This window comes from Hippocampus comes, unplaced genomic scaffold (genome assembly GCF_001891065.2).
Source record: "Hippocampus comes isolate QL1 unplaced genomic scaffold, H_comes_QL1_v1.1 scaffold347, whole genome shotgun sequence".
NCBI classification, from domain to species: domain Eukaryota; kingdom Metazoa; phylum Chordata; class Actinopteri; order Syngnathiformes; family Syngnathidae; genus Hippocampus; species Hippocampus comes.
The window spans coordinates 610,705-626,767 of NW_017805872.1; the positions used below are offsets into that span (position 1 = coordinate 610,705).

Below are 16,063 nucleotides of genomic sequence, written 5' to 3' on the forward strand. Positions count from 1 at the left end.
GCGGAGACCTTCACAGATTTGCGGCTGAAACACCAGAGAGAAAACTACACGGTGATTCCGGTAACTCGGACACCGGTTCTGAGGATTCAGAGACACGAGGGAGAGGACGAAACCTGAAAGGGTTCAACCTCCAGTTGTTCGTCAATGATGATCTAGCACCCGAGCACGAATTGAGTGCAGATGGGAAAAACGGTCCAGCCAATGGCCCAGGAGAGCCAAGCGGCGTTCAGGACACGCACATCAACTTGACTCCTGCTAATCGACCTCTCCAGCAGACTTCAGCAAAACTCAGCGAAGATGCTCTCAACACGTGGAAACTCTGGCTCCAAAAACTAATGCGCAAGAGCCACAAAAAGAAGCCGCGTCCGCGCTGCCCGCACCAAGTCACCGTCAACACCGGCAGTCTCTTCAGTCTGACCGGCGACAAAATGAGAGAACTGTCCCAAGACAGCCACGTGAAGAGTATGAGACGTCAACTGAGTTTGTGCATGTCCGACCGTTTCCCGCTGGTGAGAAGCGCCGCCGCCTCTTCCGATGTGGTGCCGCTTCCGGAGCAGGTGGACGCGGAAGCGTGGCCCGACGATCTCAGTCAGCGTCTGACCCTGGCCTGGCGAGGCGAGGAGAAGTGGAGAGCGTGGTGGGAAGACCGGCTGGGCCTGAACAAGGAATTCAAGAGGAACGCTCTCCGAAGGCGGAGGAGGAAGGAAAGGGAGGCAAGGATGCGGTCCGCCGGGCGACGGCTGGCGCTTTCGGAAAGCTTCACTTCATCGATCACCTACCAGTCGGAGCTGGATGATTACTCGGACTTTACGGGCTGGTCCTCTGGGGTGGCCTCGGAAACAGAAAGGCCGGAGGCGGAGGGCACGGTGGAGAGTGAGGCGCCGAGAGCAAAGACGCCCGCCGCCGTGCTCGCCGAAGCCCCCTTGCCGACGCCAATCGTCCTCACCCCGTCAAAGAGCGTCCAACTTGACTCGGTGCCATCCGGTCAGAGGAGAAGCAAACGCCCTGCAGAGGACTACCTCGCCGCTCTCTTTGGATCACAGGTAACTGGGGTTTTCACATTCTTGCTTTTCACTATACAGCATATGTTCTGTTTATATATTTCACGTGTTTCTTCGTTGGGAGTTATTTCAAGTTGGAATAGCGCCTCCATAGTGGCACAACGTTGCAACTGCAGTTAAAATACCGAGCCGCCGCGTTGAGCGATATCATTCGGGCCTGGCTGGGTGAGGGGGCGATTTCTTTTCTAGTGGATTCAGTCCCTTTCCTGAAATGATAAAATGAGCGACAACAGCTGAAAAAGTTGCCAGTTCTCCTCACCCGAAAAAGGTGCTGTACCTTGTTGGACAAAGTGAACGCAAAACAACACTGCGCATTCTAATCATTCCCGTTGTGCACGCAGGACGATCCCGCTCAACACGACTACGACTTTGATGCGGAACGGCCTTTACGTGGGCCGGTGCGCCACTCCTCCCAGTCTCTGCCCCTCTCCCAGAGTTCACTGGGGCGGCCTTGGTCACAGTCTTCACAACCCAAGAAAAAGAAGGCGCGTATGGGATTTTGATTTTTTTTTTTTTTCATTGCCCCATCCATGTTCAAAATGCAGTCATGAAATTTTTGGCTGAAAAACATTTTGAGTCCCCCCCCCATCCCATATATTCCGTTCGATGTGTTGTTTTTTTTTTTTTTTTAACAAAAACAAGTTATTCCATCAGTCATGGATTTATGGAACCTGAAACCTTCCCAACCCCCAAAGCAACCAATGTGACTTCAGGGACAGAATGTCTCTGCTCTTTTTGCACGTCGTTTTTACGACCTGGCGACCTCAAGATACGATGAAGTGGATTATGGTTTTTAATTCGCACCCAAAAAGCAAGCATGCACGCTCACAAGCCGAATGGATCTTTCACTCCACGGAGCCCCTCACAAGGCAGAAGACGGACGGCGTGCATGCTGGATTCGGTAGGACCAAATGACATTTTTATATTCAATGTGTGCGGGCGCGTGTCAATGCAATGTGCAGATGTGGACTGTCCAGTGATGAATTGAATCATGGATGATGATATTTGCAATCGGTAAAGTGACTAAGTCCATTTGATGAAATGTGCCTGTACAACCTATTTCAAGAAACCGTTTTATCAGCTACTTCGGTCAATTTGTCAGAGGTTTACAGTGACGTCATCTTCAGCATAACTTCTCATCTCCACGGAGATGGGGGGGTGGGGGTTGTTAAAGCGCAAAGTTGCGACACCAGTTAAGGCAGATGGCGGGAGCTACTTCAAGTCCATTCTCAGTTGGAATGTAACACCGCTGCAATTTTCTCTTCCAACACTGATCATGGCTGTCGACTGTTTGTGGGTTTCAGTCCCGTTTCCGAGAATCAGTACAGTAGAAACTGATCTGAGTTGTGTTGCAGCTGTGGATTGTGCAGGCCGGATGGACAACCGTGCTGCTAAAAAAAAAAAAAAAAGGTTCTGTGGTCTAACGAGTCCACATTTCAACTTTCCACTTTGCATCAGTCCATCATAGATGAGCTAAATTTAGGTTGCTACTTCACTGTATTTTAACATGGTGAAAATAAGAGAGCCAAAGTGTTTAAAAAATAACCTTTTTATAAGATGTTTTTTTTCCCAAGTACATGTGACAAAAAGAATAAATTAACGTAATATCTACAAAGGACTATAATTTTTTTTTTGTACATCATTTACAATTTTACATTTTTCTATGCATTTCTGGATTTTTTTTTTAACATGTTAAATTCAGCATCAGTTTGTTCCACACAACATTCTTTTGGGACAATTTTCAAACCTTTTTTTAAGCTACATCTAAAATTGGCAACTTTAACTTTGGGGTTTAAAAAAACAAACAAACCCAAAACAACCCGCACACTATCACAAAAAATAACACACTCACCAAATGAGTCAACAGTGTTTGACCCTCTATAGGGAGAGTAAAGTGCTCTTTGCTGCACTTTGAGTAAATGGCCTCAGGAGAGTCAAGAAAAACAAACATTTGTCTCACACACACACACACGTTTTCCCCAAAGACACCAAATGCTTCCAAAACACAAATTACAAACTGTGCAAATGAACACACTCAGAAGTCGAGGGCAGTTGCAGTCACTAAAAGTATTCAGTCAATTCCGAATGTTCTCATTTAGTTGACCAGTTTCCATCCTTACTGCTGCTGATGGTCCAATAAATTCATGGCCTCCTATTTTGAGTCAACGCGTCTCAGGACTTGTTGGAATTTCAACAGATTAAGTTCACAATATATTGTCACTCAATATGCATATGCACGAAAAATAAAATCGAGAACTCTAAAAAGTCTCGTTCAAAATGAAAGACTTGAAATGCAAACGGATCAAATCCAGATAGTTGTAACTGCAGCTGCCCTCGGCTTCTGCGGATCAGTAAACTAATTCATCTTGGATTAACAGTCAACACTTTCTATGCATGCCACATTTGAGCTAAATTAAAGTTCTTGACAACAACTGAACAGTGTTTTTTTTTTCTTTTTTCTTTTGTTTTTGTTTTTTTTTTTTGCTCTGATCTGACAGCAGTTCTCGCACCCCAACCAACCAGAGTGTCTTCAAACCTATTCTGTATCTTGGAATGTACCACCGACACATCTAACTAAAAAATCTAGAAATGCACGTCTGCTCAGCTGCCAGTTGTTGTGCAATTCACTTCGAGCACCGGAGCTTATCAGGCAATAAATTAAAAGTCGAACATTCTGGGTGGGCGTGAGGCACGGCGACGTCAGGCGTTGAGGTATTGGTGGCGGAGGTGAGCTGGAAAAAAGGGCCCTTCGCCATCGCTGCCCAGTGAGCTGCTGAGGGACTCCTCGCCCGAACTCATCATGTCCTCGCAGGAGTCCTCACTGAAAAATAATAAAAAAAAAAACAAAACAACACACGGTTTTAATTTGTCTACAAACAAATCCGAGGGCTTTATGTACAGAAAAGTCAGGGCATCTTAAAATGTAAAGATTTGCCGAACGTATATTTGCAATTCTCTGACATGCATGACACAGCAAAAAAAAAAAAAATGCTTTTCTAACTTCCACTTGACTGTCAGCTCGTTGCGTTGTGCAAAAATGTTTGCAGTCACATGTGTCAGCTGACTGGCAGTCAGTCAGTCAGTCCTGATGTAAAATTCAACGTCACCAGGTTTGTTGACATACCCTGTGGGCGATTATACTTCCTGTTTGGATGGCTGAAAACCAAAATAGAAATAAATACTCTCACCGGTAATTATATCGGCCAAGCCAGTTTGTAATATTGATCTCATTAAAAGCTCGAAGAGGTGCCAAACAATTTAATATCTCTGAAAATTGAACATGACTATTTAGCTCACATTGGACGTCCTGAGAGATTGACGCACGGCTAATATATGTGGCCACTGAGTCAAGTTCCTCTTTCCTCCTCCGTTTCAACATTAGCCGGACGTTTCGGTAAACCCCTTGTTGCACCAAAGGGCGAGGCCTTGCGTGATGTCACGGAAACTGGCCTCGTCTCAGTGGGACGCGACCTGTGACTCGCACCCATCCAGACGGGCAACGTATCTCCCTTCGGAGATACGAAAGGGAGCGGCAAGACACGTTAGTCAGTCCGCTCGAGGAGCCCGTCACGTACGACTGTGTGACGCACTGTTGCAGCGCCGTGTGTGGTGTTGCAGTTTTTTTTAGAATGACGTGAATGTGCTCGGAAAAAAAAAAAAAACACTCATTCGCTTGCTGTAGAAACTTGAATGTCTGTGTTGACCCTTGGGCTTGGTTTCTTTTTCATTGAATGCGTCACCAGAAGGCGTGTTTGGTATTTTCCAGCTGACTTGAACCTGCCGTTGCATGACGATTTTGGGCATGAGTGCACCCGTGTGTCTGGCTCATTTTAGAATTCTTTTGAAGATCCGACTATTTGTTTTCAAATTTTGAAATGGCCTCGCCCCACCTCTGAGGTCCTCCGCACTTGCCCGGTGCCTCGGGTCTGCAGACCAAACACTATTTGAGGGAGCGAGAACTAAGTGGGCGTGGGGGGGAGTTGTGAACCTGAGAGCCACGCTGCACGGGTACGTCGCAACTCTCACCTCTCGCTCTCATCCCAGCAGCACTCGGGGATGGTGGGCAGTTCGGGTACGCTGCGGTAACTGCTGTGTAGGTTCTGGGCGGTCCGACGCGACACGATCCACTGCAGTTTCCTATGATTGGGTTTGCTGCACTCCGGAGAGGCGTAGTCCGACAAGCACTGAGCAACTTGGCCGCGCCACAACAGGAGCTCGCTGTCTGCAATCTGAAACCAAACAGGCAGCAGACCCATTAGCCCGGTTTGCCCCCCCCCCCCTAGACCTCCCGTCCACCGTAAATATGTACACACTCGAGCTTCCAAATGTGCAACCGAATGCTGAAACTGGTTTCTTTTTTCAGATCCACAGGTTAAAAAAAAAATAGCAGGGTAAATACTTCTTTGGACCTCCATCACGACATATTCGAGTGACGACGTACTCTTTGAAATGTCGAAGCAACTTGTCGAATATTTGAAAAGCTAAAAATTGGGAAAACTAACAACGTTCAAATCGGCTCATTTTGTTCGAACCCAAAATCCAATTTCACGGTTTGACTTTTTGCAAAATGATAGAATTACCACTAAATGACATCTTACATAAACACGTACCCTCCACAGACAAGAGGAGAATGTTTATTGGATCGGAACCTGGCTAAAAATAAACATGCCTAGTTTGTACACATGCAAGGAGTGCTCGCAACTCGCCGCTTACAAAGTCTCCGGTGATTGCTCAGTTGTTATGATACCGACCACTCACTTTGCTTTGGTGAAGTTTTAGCATCGGTGGACAATAGTAGCACTTTAGATAGCGATGAACCATACTTGGTAACTTGAAATGGTTTGCATCATTGCTACTGATCAAAAGATGACACGATTGATCGCTGCCTCCATCCGGTAGCCGCCGACTAGTTCGTAGCGACGAAACTGCTCATGTTTTTTACGTGGGCAGGCCGTTTAAGCTCCGCTCGCGTTTTTGCCACTTGTTCAAATGATTCAACAGGTTTCTCGTATGGCCTCGTTTTTGACGACATCGCACGCACACAACGGCTTCCTCCTCCACGTCGCTCTGGAGAGGAACGTCTCCTGTACCCGTCCGCGGATCGGCGGCTGGGGACCGCTGTCGTAAACGTACTACGGCCGTCGTCGTTTCTTGTCGCGCGCGTGAGTTCGACGGTGTTTTGTTTACCTTCAGGTGTCTCTGGATGTGACGGGCTATTTCCAACATGTCCTGCGACTGAATGGCTTCGATCTGCTGCCTCAGGAGCGACAAGGCCAGGACAGACGGCTAGATGGAAGGAGACGAGAAAGGCGAAAGAAAACGTTAAATGGTTAAATCGTTTTGACGTGCGCATCACTTGTAATTCGGCCACCGTCGATGCAAGTTGACGTCGGCTGTGAATTCCGACCTTGGCTTTGGGTATCGTTTTTGACGTGCGCGTCACTTGTAATTCGGCCACCGTCGATGCGAGTTGACGTCGGCTGTGAATTCCGACCTTGGCTTTGGAGAAGGAGATCCGGCACAGGCAGGCCTTGAGCTGCGCCTCCCGCGTCTCCCACATGACCCACCGCTGATTATGCAAGTGTGGATGTCAGCGACAGTCAGCAATAAATCTTATCAGCGTGCTTCAGCCAGACGCAACCGTCTGATAGTCGACTGCTGGCCCAAAGCGAGCCGGTTCTGCTCGCACAAACAACGCCGAGTGCGTTGGAAAAGCGCCGCCAAGCAAAAAACAATGAGGTTTTGTACGCGCTGGCAGCAGAAAACGTCGAGCGAAAGTTGAATTTGCAGACGGCACGTCTGCGGCGGCAGAAAGGCCCAAATGCCGATGGGGGCGGGGGGGGGGGGGGGGAATATGTCAAGCGTGTCATTAAATATTTCCAGATTGAAAATAGTTGAAGCCTTCTTTGTTACATTGTTACAACTACTGTCGCATGAACGACTATTGTTTTTATTTAGTAGCTGCGAGTGCAAGCTGGCAGCACGTCTGTTTTGATTGGAGTCGGTTCTATCTGGGGCAGCACAGTGCCCTAGTGATGTGCATTTCTGGTTCACAGTTCTGAGGTCCTGGGTTTGAATCTTGACTTTGGCCTTCCTGTGTGGAATTGACATCCTCGGCGTTCCAAAAACGCGCGTGCTCGTTTTGATTGAAGACTAAATTGTCGATAGGTGTCATGTGAGTCCGAATGTTCTCCCAGTATTTAGTGAGATTACGTACTCCAGGGGTGGCTAGAATCCCCTTTTCCGTTTCAGATGTGCGTGACTCTAGCGTTCTTTGCAACGAAAAGGGGAAAACAAAAAAGGTGTAGTCAGTCTTCCTCCTTACCCCTCCGTGGAGTGAGATAGTGCAATCCGATGGTACAAGTGCAGAAAGGTCAAGGCTGTGACAGATTTGGACTTGAAGTCGAGCTTCTCAGTGATGATCTTCTCCATCCGGCCGAGGTCGGACACACTGAAGCGGCACTGCCCGATGCGGATGAGCTCGTCCGTGGACGCGAGGTTGCATTCCTCCTCCGTCATTTTGGCGGCCATGTGGAGGCAGCTCAGGCTGACGCAGGACAAGTGCTTCGGTTGGATCTGAAATAGATAAATGCTGATTTTTTTAATACTTAACGATGATCCCATGTTGTATCACCAGTTCCACAAAAAAAAAAACACTTTTAAACTGTAACCGTTGAAATAGGAGCATCTCGTACCCTCATCATGGCCAAGAATCTGTCAAGCAGGTTCACAGCCAGAACGAAGGTCTGCGTGCTGTAGCCAAAGAAGCTGGTCAGACTCCACAAGTCCTCCACTTTGGCATCTCTGCACTTGGCTGAGATCCGCCCGTCCTTCTGGAAAATGAACGCCGGTCAGTTTTACACAATACTGCCCTCATATTCGCGTGTGTGCCTATGGCCAATTTCGAGTCTTCCATTGATTTTACAATTTTCTCAAGTGAGCGCAAGGAGAACATGCAAATTCCACACCATCGATTCGGGCACACCCCCGACCCTTGTGAGGATGGGTAGATGGATTGAAAGAAAGGAAGGAAAAGATTTGCCTTGGGCGCACAAAAAAATGTTGCACTTGCAAAGTGGGTCACAGCACATCTGAGCTGGCATTTAATTGGTCTCTTAAATTTTTTTATGAAATTCAAAGTCACAGTTTACAACAGCAAGTTATGGTTGTGTCATGTGAGTACAGTAAAGAAGAAACTGAAACCCTTGATTGAGACATGTCAAGGAAGAAGTAGCTTTATTGAAAGTCGAGATAGCAGACTCACCTGATTAGTGGACTCAATGAGACTCAGGCCTGTCTCCTTGGGGAGATAATAGACCTCCAGCTCATAGTTGGCCCGCAGTTCCTTCATCAGTTTGAAGGCATCCATGTCTCAGCTGGCACTCTCGTCTTCTCACTGCAGAAGCAAAAACACTTATGTAATTCTGGTCGGTGTGGTGTGTGTTGTCACTGATATCTATCCCTATACTGGTCCAGAATGTTGACCTGCTTTAGGAAAGAAGTGACGAGCGCAGCTCGCAGGCCGGCCCACTTCCCCACAGCTGGACCCGGGTGTCAGATTTCTCGGGAGGGAACGCCTTCTGGGCCCCAGAGCAAAAAAAAAAAAAAAAAAAACAACTGTCCTTTTTCACGGCGTCGCTTGTTTATTTGGCCCGTAAAACGCACATTAAAAAAACGACACAAGGTTCAGTTCCGTTTTCTTGACTTAATAGATGGCAACCGAGGGAGCTGAATCGGTCGCTGACTGCAGCTCGCGAACCTTTTAAATCTTCCCTTTGGAGCGGGGGAGGGGCTGTTTTTCCTATTCCTCAAACTGCAAAACATTCTCCCCTACTTGGGCGTCATTGACACCAAAACAAACGTTTTCAACATTATGGCACAATAATACCAATTATATATATTCATGTATTTTTTTCTGTATTGCTATGGTTTAAAATCGTTCCTTGGACAGAACAGGATTTTGAGGATACCAACAACGTCCAAGTGAAAAATACATAGATGGTTGTCAGAGGAATACTGTGCTTGCAAACTGATGTTAAATTGCTATTTTTCTCCGAACCAACGTAAAAAAAAGAACGAAATATTAGCGGAATGCCTGTTTTCCGTGTAGAGGCTAAACTGGAGATTTGACTTGACTACAGTTTTCGAAACGGCACACATTAAACACAACTTTGGTGATACATTCATCGAATAAGAGACATTGTGAATATTTGATGATCGTTCGATTACTCTTCTTATTTAGATTTAGCCAATGTAAAAATTGTCATTCCTTTACTTTCCTCCGTTAATTTTCTCCGCCGATTCGAGACAGAATGAATTCATCGCAGCGTCTGTGTAATATTTCAGTAATCCCTAGAAACTGATCCTACCTGTTAAAGCAAATTAGATCCACATCTCTGTTGTATTTGGGTGGTGTAGTCTTGTGTTTTTCCTGCGGTCCGTCTCCTTTCTCTATTCTCCCTTTTGTTGATGTTGCTAATACATACGCCCACCAATGACGTCAGGTCAGATGAACCAATCGTGACATTGGGGTAAAACCAGAAACCCCTACGGCCGTAGCGGCTACAACGTTCAAGCGTAATACGTACATTGTTACAGGCATTATTATCGTTTTGTCTAGGCCGATGTCATAACAATGATATGCATAATACTACAGTATGTCACACGACAAGTATATTATCACCTTGACGAAAGCTACCGCTGGAACTGAAATATTACCGACCTTGAACAAAAGACGACTGTTTTCGGATTGACGTTTCTATTACCCAATCACCGAGCCGCGCATTTTCACGTTCAAATAATCCGCCCAAAATAGGCGTTTTTGATTGGCTCTTGATCTGAGATGGAGGCTCGTCGTGAAGTATTGCATTACGTAAGGGTTTGGGGTAGATCTCTTCATAAATGTATTTTTCTCAGTCAAATTCTCTGTAGACTACTGTGTGATTTATGATCGCAACAGACAGACTCAATCCAAAAGAAACAAATTACATGAGTAGTTTACCGTGGAAAAAGATACGATGCACTGTGTAAATATACGACCCATAACATAAAAAAAACGTTATGAATGTTATACAACTGATCAGTCAAGCACATCGATGTATCTTGTGGATTTGCGCTCCACTGTGCGAATATTCCACAAATGTCAGTGTTCGGAAGTTGCTTAAATAAATATCCAGCTAAATAAGTAGGTGAAAAGCTCTGAAAGATATAAAAAAAAATGTCTCGGTCACACGAATGCTTTTCTTTATTCTCCCATTGGCCCGGGGCCAAGAAAGAGGCGGGGTTTGTTTCCTTCTCTCTTCCCCCAGTCCCCTCTTCGGAAGTGGACACTCGCTGTCTACTTTCCCCAACTTTATTTTTATATTTTACAATAACGCCCCCAACGGAAGCCAAGATGGACGACTAAGCGAAAACGCGGGTCCCCGATTTCCCCGACTTTATTTATCTCGGAACTGAGTGGACCGGATGAAATCCAACCGTGGTTTTCTCCGCTTCGCAGGGGAGGTAAGGCTCAGGGTGCCGTCTACTTCCTGGATCCACGGCAGCTATTTAAATGGCATAAGCATTCGTTTAGCACGCTTGTCGTAGCAAACGTGCTTTCTTTTGTCAAAATACAACCGCTGATCGGGTCGGATCTATTCATAAGGCTCTCCCACAAAAAAAATACATTGTTACACGTCGAAGAGAAGTTTCAGTTTATTTTGTGACGTCAGGTCAACAAGCTAGCTCGTTCGACGGAAACTCATTAGCCCGGTTCCGGGGAATAACAGTAGATTTGGCAGAAAGCCATCCCCCTTATATTTATCATTCATTTAGTAAGCTTTCGTAAGACACATAAAGATAATGACTGACTGCTCAACAATCTACAGTCATTGCTGTCATGAATATCCATATCTACCTATCTTATCTATCTACCAATCCGTGCATCACAATGTTACGCGAGTTGATACCAAGCCTAACCCAGCTTTTGTTTGAAATGAACGAGTCCAATTGAGTTTTATCATCTTGCAGGTAGCTGTATCCAGTGGGGAGGAAGGCTTAACCAGGGTGAGAAGGAATGAAGTTCTCCGAACCCTGGGGAGTCCACAGACTGGCTTTTCTTCTCGAAAAGGCCATGTCGAGGGAAGCCAAGATGTGGAGGGTCTATGTGCCAAAGAAGCCCTCCTCACAGGTTAGGGCTTTGGTCTACTGCAATAGAACTCAATAAACACAATAAAACAAAATGCAAGTTGTCTTTCGCCCAGCCCTACTAAGAACACTGTTTAGAAAAACCTTTATGTCACCTTTAAATTGACCAGTTAATTTTACTTTTTCATAGCTGTTTTACCCTCATATTTAACATTAAATGTTCAAAATAAATCATATTCCAATATATTGATATTGACTGATATACTTATGTCTTGATACACTTTTTAATCAAATCGCCCAGCCCTATCATTGGCCAACCCTACTGTGATGCCTTCTCAAGTTGTATTTATCTTTTATATTTTTTTTTCTCTGCCAGAATAGGATTAATCCAAAGGACTAAAACAAATCCTTGACAGTGTGATGCAAGTTTCGTATTTCCTGTCTTTTCATGAAGGATACAGATATCTCCCCGACTCAGCGGGACAAGGCCGTGTGCTGGCTGACAGAGCTCCATGGCAGACTGCAGCTGTACCCAGAGACTTTGGTGTTAGCTGTTAGCATTCTGGATCGCTTCCTGGCTTCCATCAAGGTATGCCAATGCCCTGAGATGTACAGTTAACAGTTTTGATGGAATGGAATAATTCAATTGCCATTATTTGTGTATGTGTGTGCGTGTTGGGGTGTTTATGTAGCATAAAACGATGTACAGTAGTCATGATTTAATACAAATGTCTTTTGTGTCTGATTTTATTCTTTGCCTTCAGGCTCGTCCAAAGTACCTCCGCTGCATTGCTTTTGCCTCCTTCTTCCTGGCTATCAAGACCTGTGAGGAGGATGAGGTCAATACAAACGCAATATGAACACAAACATTTCCCGTAGAAAGTTATGCAATAAGTTCAATCGCTGTCCGTTACACTTGAAGACGTGCATGTGTGTGTGTGTGTGTGTGTGTGTCTCCCCCAGTGTGTGCCCTCTCTGAAGGAGTTGGTTGTGTCCAGCAGCTGTGGCTGTTCGCCATCCGAAATCCTGAGGATGGAAAGAATCATCCTTGACAAACTCAACTGGGATCTTCACAGTGCCACGTCGCTGGACTTCCTGCATATTGTGCGTCTTTCCACATGCTGCACACAGTCTCCTACATGACGTCATTTAGATTTAAAGCACTCATTGTTGACGGGTTACGACGGGGGCCACCGTCATCATCCGGAACCGTTATTGCCTACTCTGACTTTCCTTTGCTAACACAGTAGCAAAGTCACACCTACAGTAAATATTTGTGTGTAAAACAGTGCGTGGCCATAAATGTAAAACAATCTCGAGCATAGCTTGTATCGCGTATTGACGATGTTTTTGTAACCTCGAAACGTCGTTTGCCCGTAGATTTTAAATATATTTCTTGTCTTTGCATTCATATATCTCATTGAATAATAGGTGAATTGATCTGTTGTGAATTATTTTTTATCATTAATGAAAAAAAATCTTATTTTTCAATTTTTCCCCCCCATCATTTCTACTTCTTCCATAGTTCCATGCAATGGTGTTGTCATGTTGTTCTGGGTTTTTGGACTCGTTGCTGGGACTGAACCGCTCTCAGCATCTGGCCCTGCTCACACGACGACTTTACCGCTGTTTGGCTGACCACTCGCTCATTCAGGTACAACTTGAGGAAATATTACAATGACATACTGTATTAGGGCTCAACCAATGGGGATTTTTATTTCTAAATTTTTTTTAAGACCGATTCCAATATTTGGCACGATAGAATTCCAATGAATACCAATGAATGGACAGATTAATTCAATATTTAATTCATAAAATGACCTCTTTGTTGGTCCCTTAACATTTAATAATAAAGATTTGATTTACAGGCAGAGCATTTGACTGTTTTACAATACATGGGTGAATAGTATTTGTTTAACGAAGGCAAAGAATCTTTTGGGGGGTCTGCAAAGAAGTTTGAACACCATGAAAGAGCCAATATTGGCGGATTAAATTTGCGGGTCAATTGATCGGTCGGGCCCTGATATGTATACCGTACATAACTCAACTGCAGATTATCAGCTTGCTTCTGCCGTGCGCTTGACTCATTTTTTGGTGGTTTTTTTTTTTTCCTGTAATTCTATATGTCGGACTTGTGCATGTACTGTATTAGTTTGTCCCTTTTGTCATGTAGCTGAGAGGACCCATGCTGGCCTTGGCCCTCATCACTCTGGAGCTGGAGAGCTGCTGCCCCGACTGGCTGGCCGTCACCATCGAACTGCTCAGGAAGGCGCAGGTACTGCAGCTCCTTCAAACGTGTCAATCCCCAAAACAAAAGAAAAGCTCACTCGGTGCAACTATGCGGCAAACGTTTTTTCGCCACTTCATACGTGGAGATTCCAAATGGTGTGGGTATCGAGAACCGACTCTAACTTTTGGAATTGTATACCTCCAACATCACCGAACGATGTCAAGGAGCGCCATGGAAGCAGTGTGTTACTTTTACGACACAGACCTCCTTCAGCTATGAGGAAGTACGCGTTTGTCGACTCAGCATCAAATAGAATTCCAGGAGCGGAGCGTTTTTAAATATTTGACGATAGAACTGCTTCTAGTGACTTACTGGAATGTGCGGACGGTTCCAGTCAAGGGTCAGATGAGAGTCAATAATAGTATTTTGTGTAGAAATCATTCATAGATGTTATGTTTTTGTTTTTTTTTTCTTCTTTTTTCCTCTTCTTAGATCGACACCTCAGAGTTGATTCAAAGTCGAGAACTGGTTGCGAGTAGTCTTTGCGCGCCTCGGGCTTCCCTGCCTTCAAACACTGTCTACATCTACCACCCCCTTCGGAGCCAAACCACCGTGCAGCCTCCAGACCAGGACTCTCTGGGTATATATACAATCTCACAGCCTCACACTTAGTGTCGAACACAAGATGTCCGCGGAATAAGTAAACAAGGAGATCTGGTGCTTAATCCAGCAGGTCATTCCACCTCAGTGTCTCTTGTTCATTATTATTTTCCCTTTTCTCTTCAGGGAACATCACTTCCTCCGTTGAGTCTTCCACGCCAGCAGCCGGAGAGGAGGAGGGGCACCAGCAGCGCTTCAGCGCCACCCTGTCCACCCCCAACCGCGGCAACCTGATGGCACTCCTCTCTCCTCCCAAACCGTCGGGTCACCTCAACCGCCTGCACAAAGTCACCATGCGCTGCAAGGCCTCAACAAAGCGCAAGGTAACGGCCCCCCCCCACTGCCATGCTTATATCAATATGTTGTAGGATTAAGTCCGTTTCATTTGTGTAACCCCCCCCCCAAAAAATGATGCTTTTTTTTTGTGTAATAATAATATAATATCCATGCTCCATCTCCATGTCTTAAGGTGGAGGAGATGGAGGTGGACGACTTCTACGATGGTATCAAGCGCCTGTACAACGAAGACGGTGTCATGACTGCTGCCATCCAAGAGGGGGCAGCACCTGCCATGGGGACCGTAACACCAGCAAGTGCAGAGGGAGGCCTCAGGATCCTGACGTCACAACTGGAAGGCAGCTCTTCCCCCTGCCCTCCACTGCAGTCAATCTGTGCCTCATAGAAAGCGCTCCCAACTGTGCTCATCGCAACCAATCTCGCCAGTCATCCTTCCGGTCTTTTGAACCTAAAAGCAATCAAGTTATTCATGTCCAAAAACCTCCAAGCAACAGCTAATGTTGGATAAAATTTTCCAATCATATGCAGCCTCTGAAATGATGTTTCACTTTGACCTCCATGGTTTAGTTGGATTTGATGAGCACAATCCGTCCCCCAAATTGCTTCAGGTGTCTTGAATTCAGCTCCCGTCAGCCCCTTCAACCAGTAAACAGAGTCCCCCCAAAAAAATTTATATTAAAAATAAACTGCTGCTATTACTGTTATACTTATAATTGTTTGACATAATATAAACGACTTAAATCATATGTTTTAACAAAAAAAAGTTAACCTAAAAATACTTAAAAGTATCCTCTACTCTTGTGTTTGTCAATTTTTATTTGTTTTCTCCTTAAATTTGTCATGCTTTTACTCCCCTCTGCTCTCTTCCTTTCTACAAGTGTGTCACAATCCAACTTTTGAATTTTTTTCTGTAGGGTCACTGAACTTTTCCTCTCGAAATGAGAAAATTACAAAATTTAGCAAAGATCACATGGACATGAAATGCGAATGAAGTTCCTCCTGTCTTGTTTTGCCTCTCAGCTTGTTGAGGCGGCTTAATTGAATGAAGGTTTCTCAAGCTGCTTTGTTGATGCTTTAAGTTTAAACTGAAATGATCAAACTAATGGGGAAAAATAGAAACATATTGATCACAATTGAAACAACTACAGCAAGCGTCAAAGAGCATCTTGAACCACCAAAACTCAAAGCATTCTGAATGTAACTTGAGAAGCCAGTTGTGCATTTTAAAACGACAAATGTCCGAACATGTTCTCATCGGACTAAAATGTGTGTGTGTGTGTATATGAAATAGTTATTTTGGCTACTGGTGACCAGATCGATTTATAATAGAAGTTAATATATTGTGTCTAAAACACAACGGCATTTTCAAATGAAGCATCTGAAATATGTGCGTTTCTGTCTGTGCTGAACACTCGCGCAAAACCAAATGAGTGATGATAGTCACAACCTGCTCTGGTTTGAATCTGTATCTGTTTTATTCTTGCAAAAAACTCTGTTTGACTTGCTGGAGGGGCCTGCTGGATGCGAAACAAGGTACCCGAATGCACAGGAAAATAAAGCGTGACAACTGAGAAGAGTGGATCTATTTTTGAAATGTGTCATTTTGGAGGATTAAGAAACCATGAAAAAAACGATCATGGAAAGTAAGGCGCTTCTAACCGAAAAAAACGACCATGTATAGTAAGGC

At 45.0% G+C, this 16,063-nt stretch overlaps 3 protein-coding genes across 3 annotated transcripts in view; 2 read left to right on the forward strand and 1 right to left on the reverse strand.

The window, feature by feature from the left end:
* Window positions 1–2,145, forward strand: part of taf1c (TATA-box binding protein associated factor, RNA polymerase I subunit C) — a 7,243-nt gene extending 5,098 nt beyond the window's left edge. The window contains 2 exon segments of the mRNA XM_019888749.1: window positions 7–1,043; window positions 1,403–2,145. Of these exon segments, the coding sequence (XP_019744308.1) occupies window positions 7–1,043; window positions 1,403–1,564 (1,199 nt within the window). The 3' untranslated portion in view covers window positions 1,565–2,145.
* A 592-nt stretch (window positions 2,146–2,737) lies between these two features.
* ccng2 (cyclin G2) lies at window positions 2,738–9,557 on the reverse strand. The gene is made up of 8 exons (XM_019888755.1): window positions 9,431–9,557; window positions 8,326–8,457; window positions 7,757–7,894; window positions 7,393–7,637; window positions 6,556–6,640; window positions 6,249–6,347; window positions 5,088–5,290; window positions 2,738–3,882 (listed from the first exon to the last, which is right to left on the reverse strand). Exons 2-8 carry the CDS (start codon window positions 8,428–8,430, stop codon window positions 3,762–3,764), a joined length of 996 nt encoding a protein of 331 aa, XP_019744314.1. The 5' UTR covers window positions 8,431–8,457; window positions 9,431–9,557; the 3' UTR covers window positions 2,738–3,761.
* Window positions 9,558–10,343: 786 nt separating this feature from the next.
* On the forward strand, window positions 10,344–15,950 carry ccni (cyclin I). Its single transcript, XM_019888750.1, has 10 exons — window positions 10,344–10,565; window positions 11,073–11,232; window positions 11,644–11,778; window positions 11,954–12,028; window positions 12,153–12,293; window positions 12,715–12,843; window positions 13,363–13,464; window positions 13,912–14,059; window positions 14,206–14,402; window positions 14,549–15,950. The coding sequence occupies exons 2-10, from the start codon at window positions 11,119–11,121 to the stop codon at window positions 14,759–14,761; spliced, it is 1,254 nt and encodes a 417-aa protein (XP_019744309.1). The 5' UTR covers window positions 10,344–10,565; window positions 11,073–11,118; the 3' UTR covers window positions 14,762–15,950.
* Window positions 15,951–16,063: the final 113 nt, after the last annotated feature.

What these genes read in the sequence shown, in the direction of transcription:
- ccni (XM_019888750.1), top strand. Translation starts at nt 11,119, where the DNA reads ATGAAGTTCTCCGAACCCTGGGGAGTCCACAGACTGGCTTTTCTTCTC. An exon ending in CAAAGAAGCCCTCCTCACAG is followed by an intron (nt 11,233 to 11,643) that starts GTTAGGGCTTTG and finishes CTTTTCATGAAG; the next exon opens with GATACAGATATCTCCCCGAC. An exon ending in CGCTGGACTTCCTGCATATT is followed by an intron (nt 12,294 to 12,714) that starts GTGCGTCTTTCC and finishes CTTCTTCCATAG; the next exon opens with TTCCATGCAATGGTGTTGTC.
- ccng2 (XM_019888755.1), bottom strand. Translation starts at nt 8,430, where the DNA reads ATGGATGCCTTCAAACTGATGAAGGAACTGCGGGCCAACTATGAGCTG. An exon ending in TCATTGAGTCCACTAATCAG is followed by an intron (nt 7,895 to 8,325) that starts GTGAGTCTGCTA and finishes TTCATTTTCCAG; the next exon opens with AAGGACGGGCGGATCTCAGC. An exon ending in ACATCCAGAGACACCTGAAG is followed by an intron (nt 5,291 to 6,248) that starts GTAAACAAAACA and finishes GTTTGGTTTCAG; the next exon opens with ATTGCAGACAGCGAGCTCCT.